The 17,484-nt window shown below is 40.4% G+C and overlaps 1 protein-coding gene and 1 long non-coding RNA gene across 3 annotated transcripts; both read left to right on the top strand.

Annotated features, from left to right (window-relative positions):
• The first annotated feature begins 8,103 nt into the window (after window positions 1-8,103).
• LOC120714350 lies at window positions 8,104-8,581 on the top strand. Its single transcript, XR_005691399.1, has 2 exons — window positions 8,104-8,319; window positions 8,402-8,581. It is a non-coding gene; the product is annotated as an uncharacterized LOC120714350 (long non-coding RNA).
• Window positions 8,582-10,927: 2,346 nt separating this feature from the next.
• On the top strand, window positions 10,928-17,027 carry LOC120714349. Of its 2 annotated transcripts, XM_040000521.1 has the most exons (5): window positions 10,928-11,070; window positions 11,160-12,161; window positions 13,615-13,773; window positions 14,221-14,316; window positions 14,395-17,027. In XM_040000521.1, exons 1-5 carry the CDS (start codon window positions 11,068-11,070, stop codon window positions 14,713-14,715), a joined length of 1,581 nt encoding a protein of 526 aa, XP_039856455.1. In that variant the 5' UTR covers window positions 10,928-11,067; the 3' UTR covers window positions 14,716-17,027. The 2 variants fall into 2 exon arrangements, with proteins under 2 accessions (XP_039856455.1, XP_039856456.1); XM_040000522.1 differs by lacking the exon at window positions 13,615-13,773 and having other exon boundaries at window positions 14,395-17,026.
• The last annotated feature ends 457 nt before the right edge of the window (window positions 17,028-17,484 follow it).

Below are 17,484 nucleotides of genomic sequence, written 5' to 3'. Positions count from 1 at the left end.
TTGAAAACATATTGTTTTATTTTATTGTTTTATTTTTTGTACCTTTTAACATTTCACAAAGTAAACTTGTTTTGTATTATGAACACATGTTTTTGTTGGCTGGTTAGAGTTGCATGGATCGCAGATTTATCCGTTTTTTGTGAATATAAGCTGCTGACTGGTGAGCAGAATTTTCAGCTTGGTACGTTAGTGTTCATCAGTTAATCATAAAACATATTTAGTGCTTATAACAAATATATTATGCTAAATAAAGACAGATTTTTCCACAATGTATATGATAGTAAGAGTTAGTAAACCTCTATTAAAGTCTCCCTCTGCAGTCTGTTGTTTCTTAGATTCAGCATTGAAACTGAATTTAAAACAAAACATAGATGACATTCTGTCGCTTCGGCAACCACCAAGATCTCAGTGCCTACAGACATTCAGTAACTCTCATTGGATAATGTTAATAAATATCTTTCACTAAATATGAACGTTTTCTACCTGTCCTTGTTTAAATTATCAGAATCAGAATCAGAATCAGAAAGGGGTTTATTGCCAAATGTTGAGCAGGTTTACAACATTAGGAAATTGCTGCGGTGCTTCAGTGCAAACATAGTGTCATAAATAGCACTTAAATAGAGCCTCCTGCCTGAGGGGAGCAGGTCAAACAGACCGTGTCCAGGGTGAGAAGGGTCAGCTGAGATCCGAGCTGCACGCCGCAATGTCCTGGAGGTGTACAGGTCCTGCAAAGATGGGAGTCTGCAGCCAATCACCTTCTCAGCAGAGCGCACAACACGCTGCAGTCTCTGTTTGTCCCTGATAGTGGCTCCAGCGTACCACACGGTGATGGAGGAGGTGAGGATGGACTCGATGATTGCAGTGTAGAACTGCATCATCGTCCGTGTTGGCAGGTTGAATTTCTTCAGCTGCCTCAGGAAGTACATCCTCTGCTGGGCTTTCTTGATGACGGAGGTGATGGTGGGCTCCCACTTCAGGTCCTGGGTGATGGTGGTACCCAGGAAGCGGAATGAGTCCACAGAGGTGATGGGGGTGTCAGTCAGGATGATGGGGGGGAGTGGGGCTGTGTGCTTCCTGAAGTCCACAATAATCTCCACTGTCTTCTGGGCATTCAGCACCAGGTTGTTGTGGCTGCACCAGGACACCAGACGTTCAACCTCCCTCCTGTAGGCAGACTCATCCCCGTCCGAGATGAGCCCAATAACGGTGGTGTCATCTGCAAACTTGATTAGCTTGACAGACTGGTGGGTGGAGGTGCAGCAGTTGGTGTACAGGGAGAAGAGCAGAGGAGAAAGAACACAGCCCTGAGGGGAGCCGGTGCTGATGGTCCGGGAGTCCGAGACATTCTTCCCCAGCCTCACATGCTGCTTCCTGTCCGTCAGGAAGTCAGTGATCCACCGGCAGATGGGATCAGGCACATTCATCTGGGAAAGCTTGCCTCGGAGATGGTCTGGAAGGATGGTGTTGAAGGCAGAGCTGAAGTCCACAAACAGGATCCTGGTGTAGGTTCCTGGGGAGTCCAGATGCTGCAGGATGAAGTGTAGGGCCATGTTGATGGCGTCGTCTACAGACCTGTTGGCTCTATATGCAAACTGCAGGGGGTCCAGGAGGGGGGCCGTGAGGGTCTTGAGATGGGAGAGAACTAGGCGCTCAAATGACTTCATGACCACAGATGTCAGAGCCACAGGTCTGTAGTCATTTAGTCCAGTGATCCTAGGTTTCTTGGGGACAGGGATTATGGTAGAGGACTTGAAGCAGGCAGGCACATGACATGCCTGCAGTGAGGAGTTGAAAATGCCAGAAAACACTGGGGCCAGCTCGTTTGCACAGTGTCTGAGGGTGGCAGGAGACACGCTGTCTGGGCCGGGAGCTTTCCGAGCATTCAGGTTCTTAAACTGCTTCCTCACATCTGCTTCATGAATATGAAGAGTTGTGGTGGGAGGAGGTGGTGTGAAATCCTCTTTTGTGTGGGGTGAGGAGGGGGGTGTTGTAGGTGAACAGTTTGAAGGTGGTGATGGCTCTATGGAGGGGGGAGAGGTGGGGGAATTAGTGTCCAAAGTGCCCCTATTGTTGGGGCCGTTGGAGGTGTGAAGGCTGCCTGATGGCTCGTCAAAACGGCAGTAGAAGTCGTTAAGGGTGTTGGCTAAGAGCAAGTCATCAGTGGAGTGGGGGGTTTTAGGCTTGTAGTTGGTGATATTCCTAAAACCTTTCCACACAGAGGCCGAGTCATTCTCTGAGATCTGCTGCTGCATCTTCTCAGAGTGCTGATGTTTAGCAATGTCCACTTCTTTAGTGAACCTGTACTTGGCCTCTCTGTAGCAGTCCCTGTCTCCGCTTCTGAACGCCTTTCTCTTTTCCAGCCACAGCTTTTTGAGTTTAGGAGTAAACCAGGGTTTGTCATTGCTATAACTCACCCTGGTGCGTGATGGCACAATGCTGTCCTCACAGAAGTGGATATAGGAGGTGACAGTGTCCGTAAACTCGTCCAAGCTGTTAGAAGCAGCCTTCAATGTGTCCCAGTCTGTGGTCTCCAAACACGTGCGAAGCTCCTCCACAGCCTCGTTGCTCCACAGTTTTTTAGTCCTCACGACAGGTTTGGAGAGCTTCAGCCTCTGTCTGTACGCGGGGATTAGGTGGATCATGACGTGGTCAGAAAGTCCGAGTGAAGCGCGGGGCACCGCGCGATAGGCCCCGCTGATCGTGCTGTAGCAGTGGTCTAATGTCCTCTCCTCTCTGGTCGGGCATTTAATATACTGCTTATATTTCGGAAGCTCATGGCTCAGATTGGCTTTGTTAAAGTCCCCAAGAGCAATGATGAGAGAGTCTGGGAATGTCCGCTCCATGTGGAGAATCTGCTCCGCGAGTGCGCACTGAGCTGCCTGCGCATCTGCGTCTGGCGGGATGTAAACAGCGGCCAGGATGAATGAAGCAAACTCCCACGGAGAGTAAAACGGTTTGCAGTGGATAAAAAGATATTCCAGAGAGGAAGAGCAGTGCTGAGCAATCACTGTCACATCTGTGCACCAGCCACTATTGATGTAGAAGCAGACACCTCCACCTTTGGACTTACCGGAGAGAGCGGCCTGCCGGTCCGCGCGCAGCAGATGGAAGCCCTCCAGCTTGAGCGCGCAGTCTGGGATGTTCTCACTGAGCCATGACTCCGTAAAACATAAGACACAGGAGGAGGCAAAGTCTCTGTTCATGCTTCTCATCAGGGCCAGTTCGTCAATCTTATTCCCGAGTGAGCATACATTAGAAAGGAAGATCCCAGGAAGAGCAGTTCGCAGTCCGCGTCTCCTCAAACGCACGAGTGCGTCGGCTCGCTTCCCTCTCTTTCGGCGTCTCGCTTTCCTGGTCAGAGTCAGCAGTAAATCTGCCGCAGATGCGACAAATATTGGAAATAAATCCACAGGCGTTGTAGTCCTGTAGTTAAGGAGCTCTTCTCTGGTGTAAGAGAAAGAAGTTATTATGCCTGAGAATCTCTAGGATGTCGAATACTTTCCACTAAACAGTTGTCTTCTACTTTGGTTAGTTTTTTTAACAACCATTTAAAAACATATTTTGCTTTTGTTTTATTTTTTACTGCAATTCCTGTAGAGTAGCTTTTATAGTGTTAATTCAGTATGTGCTACAAAATAAAAGCCTTTCCTTTACATTAGGTTTGTGGGCATTTTATTTTGAATTGTTCCAATCATGGCACATCACAGGAACAGCCTGTGATGTCACAGTGCACATTCTACTGGAAAACCCTATAAATAGGGGAGACATTCAACCAACTTTAGTGGATCTCGGATGGCAGAAACACAAAGCAACCTGGTTGTTAAAACAAAGACAAGGCGGACGCAGAAAAACGCAGACGCAAACGCTGACGCATCTACAATGGCAGAAGCAAAAATAGAAATGGTCATCACACCAAAACCTGAGGTTGATAAAGCCGCACAACCAAATACTAAAAAGTCTCCTGTGGCACAACCACCAAAGGAAACGGTTGTGAAACCAAAGAAACAAAAAAAGCAAAAACAGAAAAGAGTGGCTGAAGAACCAAGAAGACCAATTACTCGGGCATATGCCCGGGCTCTTCTTGAAGCTCAAAACAGCACGGGTGATGGAGCAAACCCAAAAAATGAAGAAATGCAAAAAAACACTGGAGCCACTCCTGAAAAAGAAAAGGCTGAATCCCTCCCCATTTCAAATGCAAAGGAGGACATGGAGAGAGAGAGAAATGGGAAGAACCCCAGCAGACCAAACCCTGTGCCTAATGGAGGGACTTGGCAATATCAACCCATTCCCACATTTAGACCCCCGTTTAATCCCTGGCAGCACGAGATTGCTGCTCTCAGACACCAACTGGAAGCCTCCCAATACCATCAGAACAACCTTTACTGTAAAATGGTAGGTGCAAACAAGAGGGCCTCTTATCACCAGTTTCAGGTGAACAAACTTCGTGAAGAAATTCACGAGAACAAGCGAAATCACGAGGAAACGATTAAAGGCCTCATAGAGCAGCTGGAAGAGGCTTCTAGTAATAAGCCCAATGACATCAGTGAGACAGACACTCTCGCAAGTGACAATCAAGCTATGGTCATATTGGATGAGGTGATTGCTACCCTGCAGGACCAAATCAGCCACCCTACCACAGAGCAGTGTGTGGAGTCTGCCACTCCAACCACAGAGGCTTCACACACTGACTCTGTAGGACTGAAGTCCTCTAAGGAGGCTGAATTTGAGCTCAAATGTAGGATTCAGCAAGAGCAGATTGAGATGCTCCAGAAACAGCTCCTAGCAGCTCAAAATCAGCTTGAAGAGCAGGCCGTTAAACATAGGCAGGAGCAGGAGACACTCAACCTGGAAATCAGTGACCTGAAATCCCAGCTCTGCCCCAACAAGGCCCTTCATGATTTGAAGGTAGAGTCTCTTGAGCGAGAGCTGAAAGGGGCCAAAGCTTCCTCACTTAAAATCCCACAGCAGCACAAAGAACAAAATTCCACTGCTGCAAATGAAATGCACAAATTTGAGCTTCCGAAAGAAAACGAGACTGGAGAACAGGAGAAGATGGAAAAAGAGGACTCACTGCCATCCACTGCAAGGTCTCTGCAGGAGCCTCAGAAAGAAAAAGACACCACAGAACAACAGAAGATAGAAAAAGAAGAGTCAGCTGCATTTTCTGTACAGGAATCTTTGCAAAGTCTACAAGACAAACAGAAAATGCTCAATGTCAAGGTGGCTGAACTCAAGACTGAAGTTAAGAGCCTGCCAGAGATTCCGCCAAGTAAGAAGAAGAACAAGAAGAAGCGGAACTGTGCGCGTCCCCAATTTCACATAATTGGTGTCAACATCAAGTCCTAAAAATCATATTTATATACAACTAAATTGTCAGTGAACATTTGAACCCCTCTCGGTCAAGACAGAAGGCCACCCCTTCCTGAGCCCGGTTCTGTCAGAGGTTTCTCCCTATTAAGAGGGAGTTTTTCCTCTCCACTGTCGCCAAGTGCTTGCTCATAGGGGATTTGGGGGCTTTTTTTTAACACCAACCACTGAAAAGTTCACTGACATCAAATTTAAGACTCAGCAAATATGGAAATGGATCATTCGTCATCAAGTGAGGAATCATCCATTTAAAACATGTTTGCTGAGTCATATTTAGTTGTATATACATATGATTTCTGTCACACTAAGGCCAATCACAGACTAATTTGGACAATTGGTAAAAAATAAATAAATTGAAAAAATTGAAAAAAGTAGTTGTGTCATTGTTTCGTGTAGATTTCAAATAACATGCCATTTTATGTCAACATATTTCTGTTACATTTGTAGTGCTCGTGGTTTTATATTCTTATGATCCTGTTTGTTTGATGAGTATATCCTTCTGCCTTGCTTCACATATTTACTGCTGCTTGGCTAGCTTTAGTCATGCTAGCATCAGCACGGGTAGAAACAGATACACATCAGAGACATCACATGTAGCTTGTGTTTATGTTCAGAGTGACATCTGATTTAAAAGCAGGCAGCAAAGCACTGAGCAGCATATCAGTCAGCACAGAAAACAAATGCCATAAATGTCATCAATTAGGCTGCACTGTAAAAAATCAAACTTGCAGTTGTTGAGCTTACAGTCATTTCTTTCACAATTCAACAATAAAAGTTCAGTTGGCCCATAAACTCAAATACATTAAGGGTTTCAACTAATCATTTAATGTTTTGGAGCAAAAGTTGGTCTCAGATGAAATTTATTGCTGGCAAAATGAATGAATTCAAGTTTTACATGAGTTGAAGCTGTTGGCGCCTTTCTGTGCCTGAGTACGCATGCGCATCTCATATTTTTGGATGCTACGGGGTCTACTTTGCGCTTTTGCAAGGACTGAAAGCCACCTGCTCGTCTGCCTTAATGAGAACGTGAGGCTTTTTATACCAGGAGCTGGATAGATCGTTTATCTCAAGTTTCTAAAGGCAAATAATGTTTCTTTTATTATATCAGACAGTATATGTTTGAACAGTCTCAATTTGTCTTTTAGAAATATCACAACTGAAGTTCTTCATATTTTTCCGAAACTTAGAATAGCATTACTTTCTTGGCTAAGAAGCCTTGTGGCTTATGGGTATGTGTTTACTATATCATTTAAGATTCCATGTCACAAACTACGTGCCATGTCACAAAACAATGAAAATCCGACAAACTTCGCTACTAAAGAGGCGCGCTCATATCTGACAAGCCTCCGCGACACCCCCTATGCGTATTTCATGAAGTGCAGTCTGTGGCCGCCATACCACCGAACGAAACAAAATAGGCTGGCTCACTCATGACCAACGGCAGCAACCCCCCGCCGCTATTTAAAAAAATAAAATAAAGTTCGGGGGCGCCTGCTGCCATGTCTTAATTTGTTCGAATCACATTTAGCCAATAAAATGTGTGCTTTAGTTTCTGTGTGAACGGGGTGGTGGAGTCCTCATGGCCAGCAAGCGCCACTAAATGAAATATGAGATGTGACAATATCGTTTATATCGATATAGTCTATGTTACATTATAATTATACTCGTGGAGCCGCAAGTTTGCCTCTCTTTCGTCCACTTTTGTCTCTACGCTGTGTTACTCCGCCTCTCTCCTTCACTGAACACAACTCCCCCTCCCCCATCGCTTCACCTGCAGGCAACGACAAGATGGACACGGCAGCTATCAAAGAGGAGCTGGTCGGTAAAAAGAAAACATTTGAAGATTACTATTTTAGTGCTGTCAGCGTAAAGTTAATGCCATAACTGCATTAACGGGGCAAATCTCCGTTAACTAGTTACCGCGGATCACCCCGTGCGTGGGGCTGGGTGGCGTTAGTGAGCTAACCGGGCTAACGCGTTGACGCACGGCCTAAAATCCTTTCATCTCAAAAATCGACAGTGCGCCTTATGTATGAATTCTGGTTGTGCTTGCTGACCTCGAACCAATTTTATGTGGTACACAGCTTAAAAAAATATGTCAAAAAATGTTTTGGTACGACTTTGGTAAGCTATGAAGCTGCACTGCTTGATGGATTGTTGGAGCATTACGGCTACCGAGGAGCCTCGCAGAGTGATACGTACTCTGCTTCAACGTAATATTACCATATTATGTGTATAAGGACCATAAATGGCACCTGTAAGAGACACGGTTACAAAGAGGATTTCAAACTCCAGGCTGTCAGTTGCGCAGTAGAACCTGGGAACAGAGCAGCTGCAAAATCTGTCTTTGTTATTATGCTCAGCGTCTTTTATTTTACATTTTGACTGCACAATTGTGAGCTTTTTGTTATGCACAAAACAACATTGTTTTGGTTTATTTATGGAGCACCATTAATAAATGCACTGATAATTTAAACAGATGCTTCAGGAGTTTTATCTCACTCATACTCTCAATCCAATGTTTGTAATGTTTTCTAAGTTGTAAAACCAATCACACAAAATTATCCTTGGCTTACATAATACATCCCAGTATACTGTTGGTGCATTCCATGTAGAATACAATTTGTTAATAATAAATTAAATAAATTAAACATTTGATGTAATGTATGTTTTGTAAATTATTTGTTTTACTGTGTTTTACATGGCATTTTACAAGGCAGAATCAGCTCACTTTAGTGAGCCAAAAAAATTAGGACAGGAGAAAAAAATTCTTAAGTAATGTCAGGAAGCTGGTATTTTATTTTAAAACTAATTGCTATTTTTATTTATTTAGAGAATTAAAAGCCAACTCCAGACCACTGCTTGTCCTGATTTATGAGGGACTGATGAGGAGTTGGTAAGGAGAGGAATCAGAACAGGAGTGCCTCCCCCCCGCCCCAAACACATTATCAGGTAATGTAACTTTGGTAATTTGAGATTAATTCAGGTTTCTTTTGAATTGTTGACACTGTCCTCTCCTCTCTTCTCATTATAGCTTTTGTATGCAGTGGCAGTTCTGCTCTTTTGTCTGTTCAAGCCAAGAAGTACTCTTAAGACATCACCAGCTACGACATAGAAGAGGATTTCATTTGCCCTGTGTTTACAGTGACTGCGTCTGTTCGTTCAGGACACGAGGGGCATTGAAGTCTCACCTCAGCAGATCACACAACAGGGCTAAGAAAAGGCAGGAGATCTCAACATTTTTTTGTGATTTTTGTGAATTTAAGGAAAACTGCTCACAGCATACATTTATTTCACATATTTTAAGGCACTTAAAAAAAAAATCAGACTGTATCCTGTCCTTTCCAAAAATGTGACTATGCTACCAACAATTTATCAACCTTTACGTCACACACAAGCAGAAAGCACAAAAACTCAAAAGATATAAAAAAACTGTATTAGACTGATTTCTCATGCAAATGCATGTCCTAGTGAAAGTAGCTCCCCTGATAAATCCTTAAATACCTCTCAGGAGCCAGAGACATTACCAAGTGGTTCAGGTGTAGCATCAAGTGATAAAGAGGACAATGAGTTTGTAGATTACCAATGTCTTGAACATAAAATAGCTAGACTTTTTCTATGCATGCAAACATTGTTACATGTTTCTAAAAGTGCTTTGCAGAGAATTATTGAGGAAATTAGTGACATTTTAAAATTTTCTCAGGTTCATTCATTTCAAAGAATCAAACAGGTGCTTGCTGAACAGAACATTGAGGCAGATGATGATGTAATTAAAAATATAAATGATGCACTTTTCAAAACCAACCCATGAATTATCTCAACAGAGCCAAAAGGTGCATTATCTACTGATTACAAGAGAAATATTTATTTCGAGAATAATTTTCATGTAATTGAGCTTACAGAGTACATCTACAAAGCAAGAACTAGAAATACATTTGTTTATGTCTCACTAAAACCAGGTCTTAGAGAACTTATTGAAAGAGAAAAGTTTCTTTGAAAAGTTAGCATTTGATAAAGAAATTAGTGAAGGTTACAGATCATTTAGAGATGGGCAGTATTTCAAAAACAACAAGCTTTTAGGATTGCAAGATACTTGCATTAGTTTAGCTTTGTACATTGACGACTTTGAAATATATGCAACCCTTTAGGAACATCTCGAAAAATTCATAAAATAACTGCTGTCTATTGGGTTGTACTCAACTTATCTGCAAGGTTTCGTTCTACATTACACTCAATACAGCTTGCTCTTCTTGGTAAAAGTGTAGAAGTTGAGCAGTTTGGGTATGATGCTTTTCTTTATCCACTCATTGAGGATTTAAAATGTCTTGAAAGCACAGGGGTGTATGTTGAATCTTTAAATAGTTTTTTAAAGGGAACTGTATTTTGTGTCTGTGCAGATAACCTTGGGGCTCACAGCCTTGCAGGCTTTTTGGAGTCCTTTAATGTCGACAAATTTTGTCGATTTTGTAGTATTGATAAACATCAGATTGCAGCTCTTGATCCTACAGAATTTCCATTAAGAACTGTGGAACAGCATAACATTTTTCTAGGAGAGCTTGAGGATGGTCAAAGACAAAGTGTGTGTGGTGTCAAAGGTTCCTGTGCCTTAAGTGCGTTGTCCTATTTTCATCCAGTCACTGGATTTCCTCCAGATATATTACATGATTTCTTTGAAGGTGTTGTCCCTGTGGAATTGTGTTTGTGTCTTCAAGATTTAATCAGAAAGGGTTTTATTACATTTGAAGGACTAAACAAACGTATAAAATCATTTCCATATAAATTCTCTGATAAGCTCAACAAGCCACAACAAATTACAAAAGCCAGTTTTGGAACAGGAAGAGTGAGTGGCAATGGACATGAAAACTGGACACTTCTGCGTTTGCTGCCTTTTATCATTGGGACCCGTATACCAGAACATGAGCCATCATGGGAAGTATTGATGGACCTTAAGGAGCTTGTTGAGATTGTTGTCTCAACAACTCTATCAGAAGAAATATTGTCATACCTGGACACCAAAATATTGGATCATCGACGATTACTGATAGAGACTTTTCCTGATTTTAATTTGAAGCCAAAACACCACTATATTGAACATTATAGTCATCTTGTGCGTTGTTTTGGTCCCTTAGTTGATTTGTGGACTATTCGATTTGAATCTAAGCACAACTTTTTCAAGAAAACTGTGCATGATGTCCAATGCTTTAAGAATATACTACTAACACTTTCTTCAAAGCATCAACAAATGATGGCATACTTCTTAGATGGTCACAGTCTTTTTAAACCAAGTCTGCATGTTGATAATATTGACACAGTTGACATCTGTTTCTTGAATGAAAATCGTCAGAAGTGCTTGAAACTGAAATATCCACAGGTAAAAGCTGTGTCATTTGCTAAATGTGTTTATCTGTATGGGACCCAGTATGTTAAAGGCATGATCATTTCATCAGGACAACTGAGTGGACTACCTGAATTCTACAAGATACTGAACATTTTGGTAGACTCTGGGAAAGTGTCATTTGTTGCTACAAAGCTCTCCTCTTGGTTTATGGAACAGTACAGATCATATCGGCTTGACAGCAGCTACAAAGATCTGGAAATACTTGACCCAGAAGATTTGAATGATTACCACCCTTTAGCTGAATACTGCGTAGATGGACAACTGATGGTGACACCTGTTACGTGCCTCCTGCATTGAAAGTGATGGTATGTATTATTCTTAAATAGTTTTCAGTTGATTACTTTGAATTTGTCAGTTATTTAGGATTGCGCCCTTTTTTGGTTTGTCTTCACAGGCCCTGTTACTGCGAGTCCACGTCAGTCCAAAACTTATCAGAAAAATCCAACTGTCCACTGTTCCAGAATCTGTGAAGCAGCTTCAAGATGAACTACAAGCAAAGCTTGTACTTGAAGGTGACTTTGCAATACAATATGAAGACCCAGATTTTGGGAACACACTTTGCAACCTGATGGATATTAAGGAGCTACCTGCTGGACGGGCAGTGTTGCACCTCATTTGGGAGGAAAATGTATCAGCCTCGCCACCACAGACTCCATCTGATCATAGCGCTATCTCATCTACTGATACAGCCAGTGTGAGTTCAGCATCTTCTTTCAGCCCATCCTCATCCACAAAGACCTACATGCGTAGCACTTCACAGTGGCCAAATCCATTTCCTATCCCAACTTTTTCCTATGATGTAGCGTTAAAACTTCGCAAGGGCAATGAGGTATATGAGAAAGCAGGGGCAAATTTAAGTGTAACAAGAGACATCAAGATGGAAATTCTAGACAAGCTGGCACAAGAAATGTTTGCAATCAAAGCGTACCCTGACAAGAATGAAATAACATCTGTTGCACAGGAGCTAGTTTCCAAACATCCCTGCCTCAAAGAGCCTGGCAATGGCACAGGATATGATGGTTGGGCAACAAGCATTAAGTTCAAGCTTGGCGACTACCGTTCCAAGCTAAGTCAAGCTGGATGTAGTGAAGTTGCAGTCAATCGAAAAAGAAGAGGGGAAGAAGATGACAGTGGCTCAAATAGATTTTCCTTAAAGAAACCAAAGCGAGGTAAAGTCAACTTTATCCCTGATGGCCCAGAAAACTACAATGATGAGTCTCTTGAAAATGAAAGATGCATTTTGGAAGATGAAATGAAGAAGAGGGTTAAGAACATGGCACTCATCACCCAAAAGATGGACATCACATTCTCTCTCAGGAGGAAAGAAGTTGTGGAGATGCAGCCCTTGGTCAAGGAAATGCAGCTCAGATGGCCAGCTCTCTTCTTGAAAGAACAGGTAAGATAATCTCTTAAATATTTAAAGGAAAACTTCCGTGTTTTTTTTCTTCCCTTTTTCCCCAGTGTGGTCTTATTTCTAGAATGAAAAACGTTCATTTATTCACCCAGAAAAATTTCAAGGCATTTGGAGTTGTTAGAAAGAAATTTTAATCCCAATGTTACGAGTCAGTCGTTTTGCAAGAGAGAGCTGAGCCACGGTTATGGGGAAAGGATTCACTGAGACAACTAAGAAATGCCTGAATTAAGCCAAAAACCACTATGGAGGGTTTTTAATCTAAGGAAATAACATTAAAATGTGTTTAAAAGCTCCAAAAAGTTGATTTTACATGATATAGGACCTTTAAAATTTCTTCTGAACAACTCCAAATGCCTCGAAACTTGTCTGGGTGAGTAAATGAACGTGAGCTCCATTTCTTGTGCCCTTGAGAAGCATCTGTTTGTATCACTCCAATATCTTGTAGAAAAGGTTGAAGGCTACCGTTGAGCTAACAATGCTAGTGGTAAAATATTAAAAAAATAGTTGGCTCTAAAAATATGAAGCTAATTTTGGTATTACCAACAACTCTATTGAAGTGAAACCTATTTACTTGTCAACTTACTGTGTATAATAACGGATTGCTTTTATTTCGCTCTTTTCTGGGCACCCAAAGCGCTTTACAATTCCACTACTTATTCACTCTCACATTCACACATCGGTGCAGGGAAACCACAGTTGTAGCCACAGCTGCCCTGGGGTAGACTGACAGAAGTGACGCTGCTATATCGCGCCACTGGCCCCTCTGGCTAACACCAGTAAGTGGTAGGGTAAAGGGTCTTGCCCAAGGACACAACGACCAGGACAGAGAGAGCTGGGGATAGAACCAGCATCCTTCCGGTTACAGATGAGCTTCCCAACCCCCTGAACCACGGTCGCCGCAATGACTTGTCTTCACTGGGCATCTAGAATCTTTTGGTGCTGACCCTTAGCAGGCAACAGCCATGAAACTCACAGAACAGGATTGAGAAAGTCACTTACGTGTTATGAAAGTATACAAATTTGACCACAGGATGTTATTCTTACTTCATTCTTACATAACTATAAAATTAATGGAATTTTTTCAATGAATTTAAAATACAATTTATTGATTTATTTCTTTTCTTCAATGCATCCTGTAACAATTGAAACCATTATTTTGTCTTATCAACATTTGATTAGGTATTCTATAGACTTACTGTAAAATCTGCCGATCAGATTTTTCTTGTTTTTTTTTTAATACGTCAGTTATAATTTGTACCACCACTACCACTAAAAGAAAAAAAAAATCCAATCAAGGCCTGATCAATAGATCAACCGAGACTAACTAAATGTTTTGAAATTAAGCTCTTTTAACCAAATTTGAAAACAATGTGATTTTTATATAATGTACCTTTAAAAGTTTTCTTCTATATTTTTTTTTTTTGTTGCTTTGTAGATTTGTGTGGAATTCTCACGCATTACCACCAAAGATCTCATGGGGACCTTCATGACTGCCCTCGACACTTACTCACTTCGGCTGATTAAGCTGTATCGAATTAGAAAAGCTGCTTTCCGCAATGACATGGATTCCCTGTTGCAGAAGTTTGATGAACAGGTAATATATAAAAATGTATTTGTGTCTGGTTTATGAGGAACCTGAAGTTCCCACTGTAACGAAAGATACTTTATTAAATATTTACTAAATTGATGTAAAAATTGTTAGTTTTCAAAAAGTGTGTCCTGAATGGGATTATGAGCTAACAAGCAGCGCTGTGTTTGGCAGATTGCAGGTCATGACAGACAGTTCAACTCTCATCCCACTCATGGCACTTTTTGTTATAAATGCTGTAATAAGTGTGCTACATTTGTTGCACATCAAAATTACTTAAAAAATAAATAAATAAAAAAAAACTGACAAAACCATGACCAATTATCTGGAATAACTCATTTCAACATCTTATTTCTTAAGGCTGTATTTTTAGCAACAACACTTAATGTGTTTTAAAAACAAAATGGTAGGTTTATAAATGAGACTGAGTCTTATTTGATTTCCTTGTTTTAGGTCTCAAACATAGTCCAGCATCGACGAACCATCAGTTTGGAAGGGTTACCGATATTTGTTCGCGACGACGAGACCAAACTCTTCTTAACATGTCTGGTGAGTATGTAAATCTACTCAATCTTCAGTTTTGGTTTTCAGAGACTTACATGTACTGTTGTTTTTTATTTTGCATAGGATACAGATCCAGTTGAGAGGGCAACCCGAGGTGTTACGGTGGGCATCCTCACTCTTCTGGAGGAGTACGTGGGACCCAACTCGCAGTCCACAGTGGTCAACACTGCCATTGTTTTGGAAGAGGACATTATTCTTGATGATCTGCCAGACCTTCCCACTGCCTTTGCCTACTTGTTTGGCCTACTTTATGGGCTCAACATGGAGTTTCCCAAAGAACTCAAGTACACATTTGAAGCTGTGCAACACATTTTTATGGAGTTGACATCTACCTGTTCCCAGAGGATAAGAAGCTTCAAAACCAAGCTCTTAACCAAAGTCTAACCTATTTGACAACATGTTCAACTCAAATGCAACTTGTGTAAAACAGAATGGCAATTTGTTTTGATTTACAGTTTTTGGGGTTTCGTGGCAAGTTGCTCTGAAAAAAGTTAATTTCTGGCTTTAAGAAAACGGTAAGGTGCAGAAAGTTCTGAATCAATGTCTTCTGTTCTAACTTTACCTAATGTAGCTTGCATGGCTGATTGCAGATTTCATGTATAACATGTTATTATAAGATGTTGAAAGGTTTTATTCTAACTTGAGCTGTTTTAAACAATTTTTATAATCTGGTTTTAGGTACATTTGTACTAGTTTTATAACAAATGTGGCGCAATACTGAACTTCACAGGAAATTGGAGTGTTGATACCATTACTATTAAAAGACAAGTGGTGGAAAAATTTGTTTGAAAGTTGTTTGCTGTATGGAAACCAGATAGAAGTTGTTCACATCCTGCCATCTGATGTTTTGAATCTGTTTGTTAGTGACTATCTATCAAGATAGGTTTGATATTCTGTCTGACAACACCACCTTTAAAATTGGATGAGTAACATTTGTTACAAAAATTTGACTTTTTTTGTGTTTTTGGAAGGACTTTATTTGTGGCTGAATGTTGTCAGTATGTTAAAAATGGCTGATCTCAAAAGCCAACATTGTCAGTGGTGCAGTTGTATTTGAAAATCAACTGTAAACATTCATTGGTACAACAGGGAGCACCTCATGAAAACTATGAAAGATACTTGCTCTAAACTTTAGGAAATTGATTGGCAAAACAAAAAAAATATGTTGTGTAAACTTTAGGAAATACGTTGCCGAAACTAAAACTAATACCTTGTGTAAACTTTAGGAAATGCGTTGCAAAAACAATAAAATATGAGTTGAGAAAATGGACAATTATTAATTTTGTCAACACAAAAACATTAGCTAAAGCAACTTATCTCCTAAACTTGAAATTATAAGTTATCCATCAGAACCTAAAAACGTAAATGCAGTCGGTTGCCTTGAGTTTTTAAGTTTTAGCAACGTTTTTTTTTTTTTTTTTTTACAGTGTGGAATAATTTGTTGTTTGTTTTCTATTGTAAGTGCTTTACATTTCAGCATGACATCCTGTATGTGTCCTACAATGAGGACACTTGAAACTGGTCATTTTCTTAGAATGGAGCTAAAGATAAAAACAAAACAAAACTTTCATAAGAAATCTTTATTCTGCAGTAAGGGACATTAAAAACCTAATAATGTTATCATTAAAAATATTAAAATGTGAAGTAAGAGCAAAATGTATGTTTGATACATTCAGTCATTTCATTTCAGTAGGTAAATAGTGTAAAACATATTTGCTTATATAGGAAATATCTGTTACACAGAGTGGTGATAGCATGACTCATTCAAGGTAACAGTGAATGAGCAACAACTGGACTTAAATACATAAATAGCCCTTTTTGAACTAGAAGTCATAGTCATACATTTCATTCACACCCAAATGCATTGGGGACAATCGAAGGTTCAGTATCTTGCCCTTTGACGTGTGGACTGATAGCATTGGGGACTGAAGCACTGATTAGTACACATAGCCACAGCTGCCCAACATAAATGATTCCATGTTGGTTAAAGACCAAATCAATCAGCTGCATATACACTGCAAAAACTCAAAATCTTATCAAGTATATTTGTCTTGTTTCTAGTCAAAATTTCTCATCACACTTAAAATACGAGAAATCAGCTACAAAATCAAGGTCTATACCAGGAAACCAACCACTTTAAATGTTCTCTACCAATTCTGACAAATAGTTAGCCAGATTTATCCCAGTAGCTTGTTCATGGCAGTTGGAAATGGAGACAGATATACCCAGGATAGAATTCTCCAAAATTGAAGTTTAAGTTATGAAGTGATGTTAGTAAGTCTGCTGTCAAAAGTGTCAGAAGGTCAACAAAATGGTTTACACAGGAAAGGCTACACACAGTGATGTGCAGAGGTTTGCTTAGGCTGTGTACACACTAGAAGTGATTCAGATCTCTTTGCTGCCGACAGCGACTCTATCACAAGTGGTTATTTTACTTGACGTTGCAGAATCTCATTCACTTTTTATGTTCTGTGCTTGCTATACCAGGTACCAACCCTGCTTCTAGTGCTTCTAGTGCATCCACACTAAAGACTACTGCAAAATTCTAATAGTGAACTCTGAATTTTATGACATCACGAGTAAAAACTTTTATATATAGTGGTCAATGTTGATTTCACCTTTCTGATGGGCTGGATGGTGTAATCTGACAGTAAAGTCTGGCTGTCTGCTCTAAATTAACTTCATATTATTAATGCTAGACAATTATAGCAATAGCTCAAATTAATTAAGCGGAATTGAGAAAGGATTGTGTAAAATTAACACCAGCTACAAAGAATACCCCAAACTATCTTTATTCATTTGTTTGAATTTAAATATGACATCTATCCATAACAGGCAGTAATGTTGTCATGGTCCTAGGTTTTTCTTGTGAATTTGGTTTTCATTGTTATTCCAGTTATTTGAATTTGAATTCCTACTCTTTTTCTATTCCTGTTTTGATTTTGTGCTCATATGATTCTAATTGGAAGTTTATTAGGTTAAGCTTTTTATTCTCAGTTTATGGTAGGCATACATATCCCCCAACCTTCATTATAGGGTCAGTTTTGTGTATATTAGGCCCTTGTTTTATTAAAGTTCTCTCGTTTCCTCTTTTCTTCCAAACTGAGTTGTGTAATGTTCTTCTGAATACTTTTAAATTAGTCAATTCAAGCT

The sequence above is a fragment of the Simochromis diagramma genome, unplaced genomic scaffold, assembly GCF_900408965.1.
Source record: "Simochromis diagramma unplaced genomic scaffold, fSimDia1.1 OVJJ01000596.1, whole genome shotgun sequence".
In the NCBI taxonomy this organism is placed as follows: domain Eukaryota; kingdom Metazoa; phylum Chordata; class Actinopteri; order Cichliformes; family Cichlidae; genus Simochromis; species Simochromis diagramma.
This window is presented reverse-complemented; position numbering and strand designations above follow the sequence as displayed.

Coding starts and splice junctions, on each gene's coding strand:
- LOC120714349 (XM_040000521.1), top strand. Junction 12,162..13,614: donor CTCTCTTCTTGAAAGAACAG/GTAAGATAATCT, acceptor GTTGCTTTGTAG/ATTTGTGTGGAATTCTCACG. Junction 13,774..14,220: donor TGCAGAAGTTTGATGAACAG/GTAATATATAAA, acceptor TCCTTGTTTTAG/GTCTCAAACATAGTCCAGCA.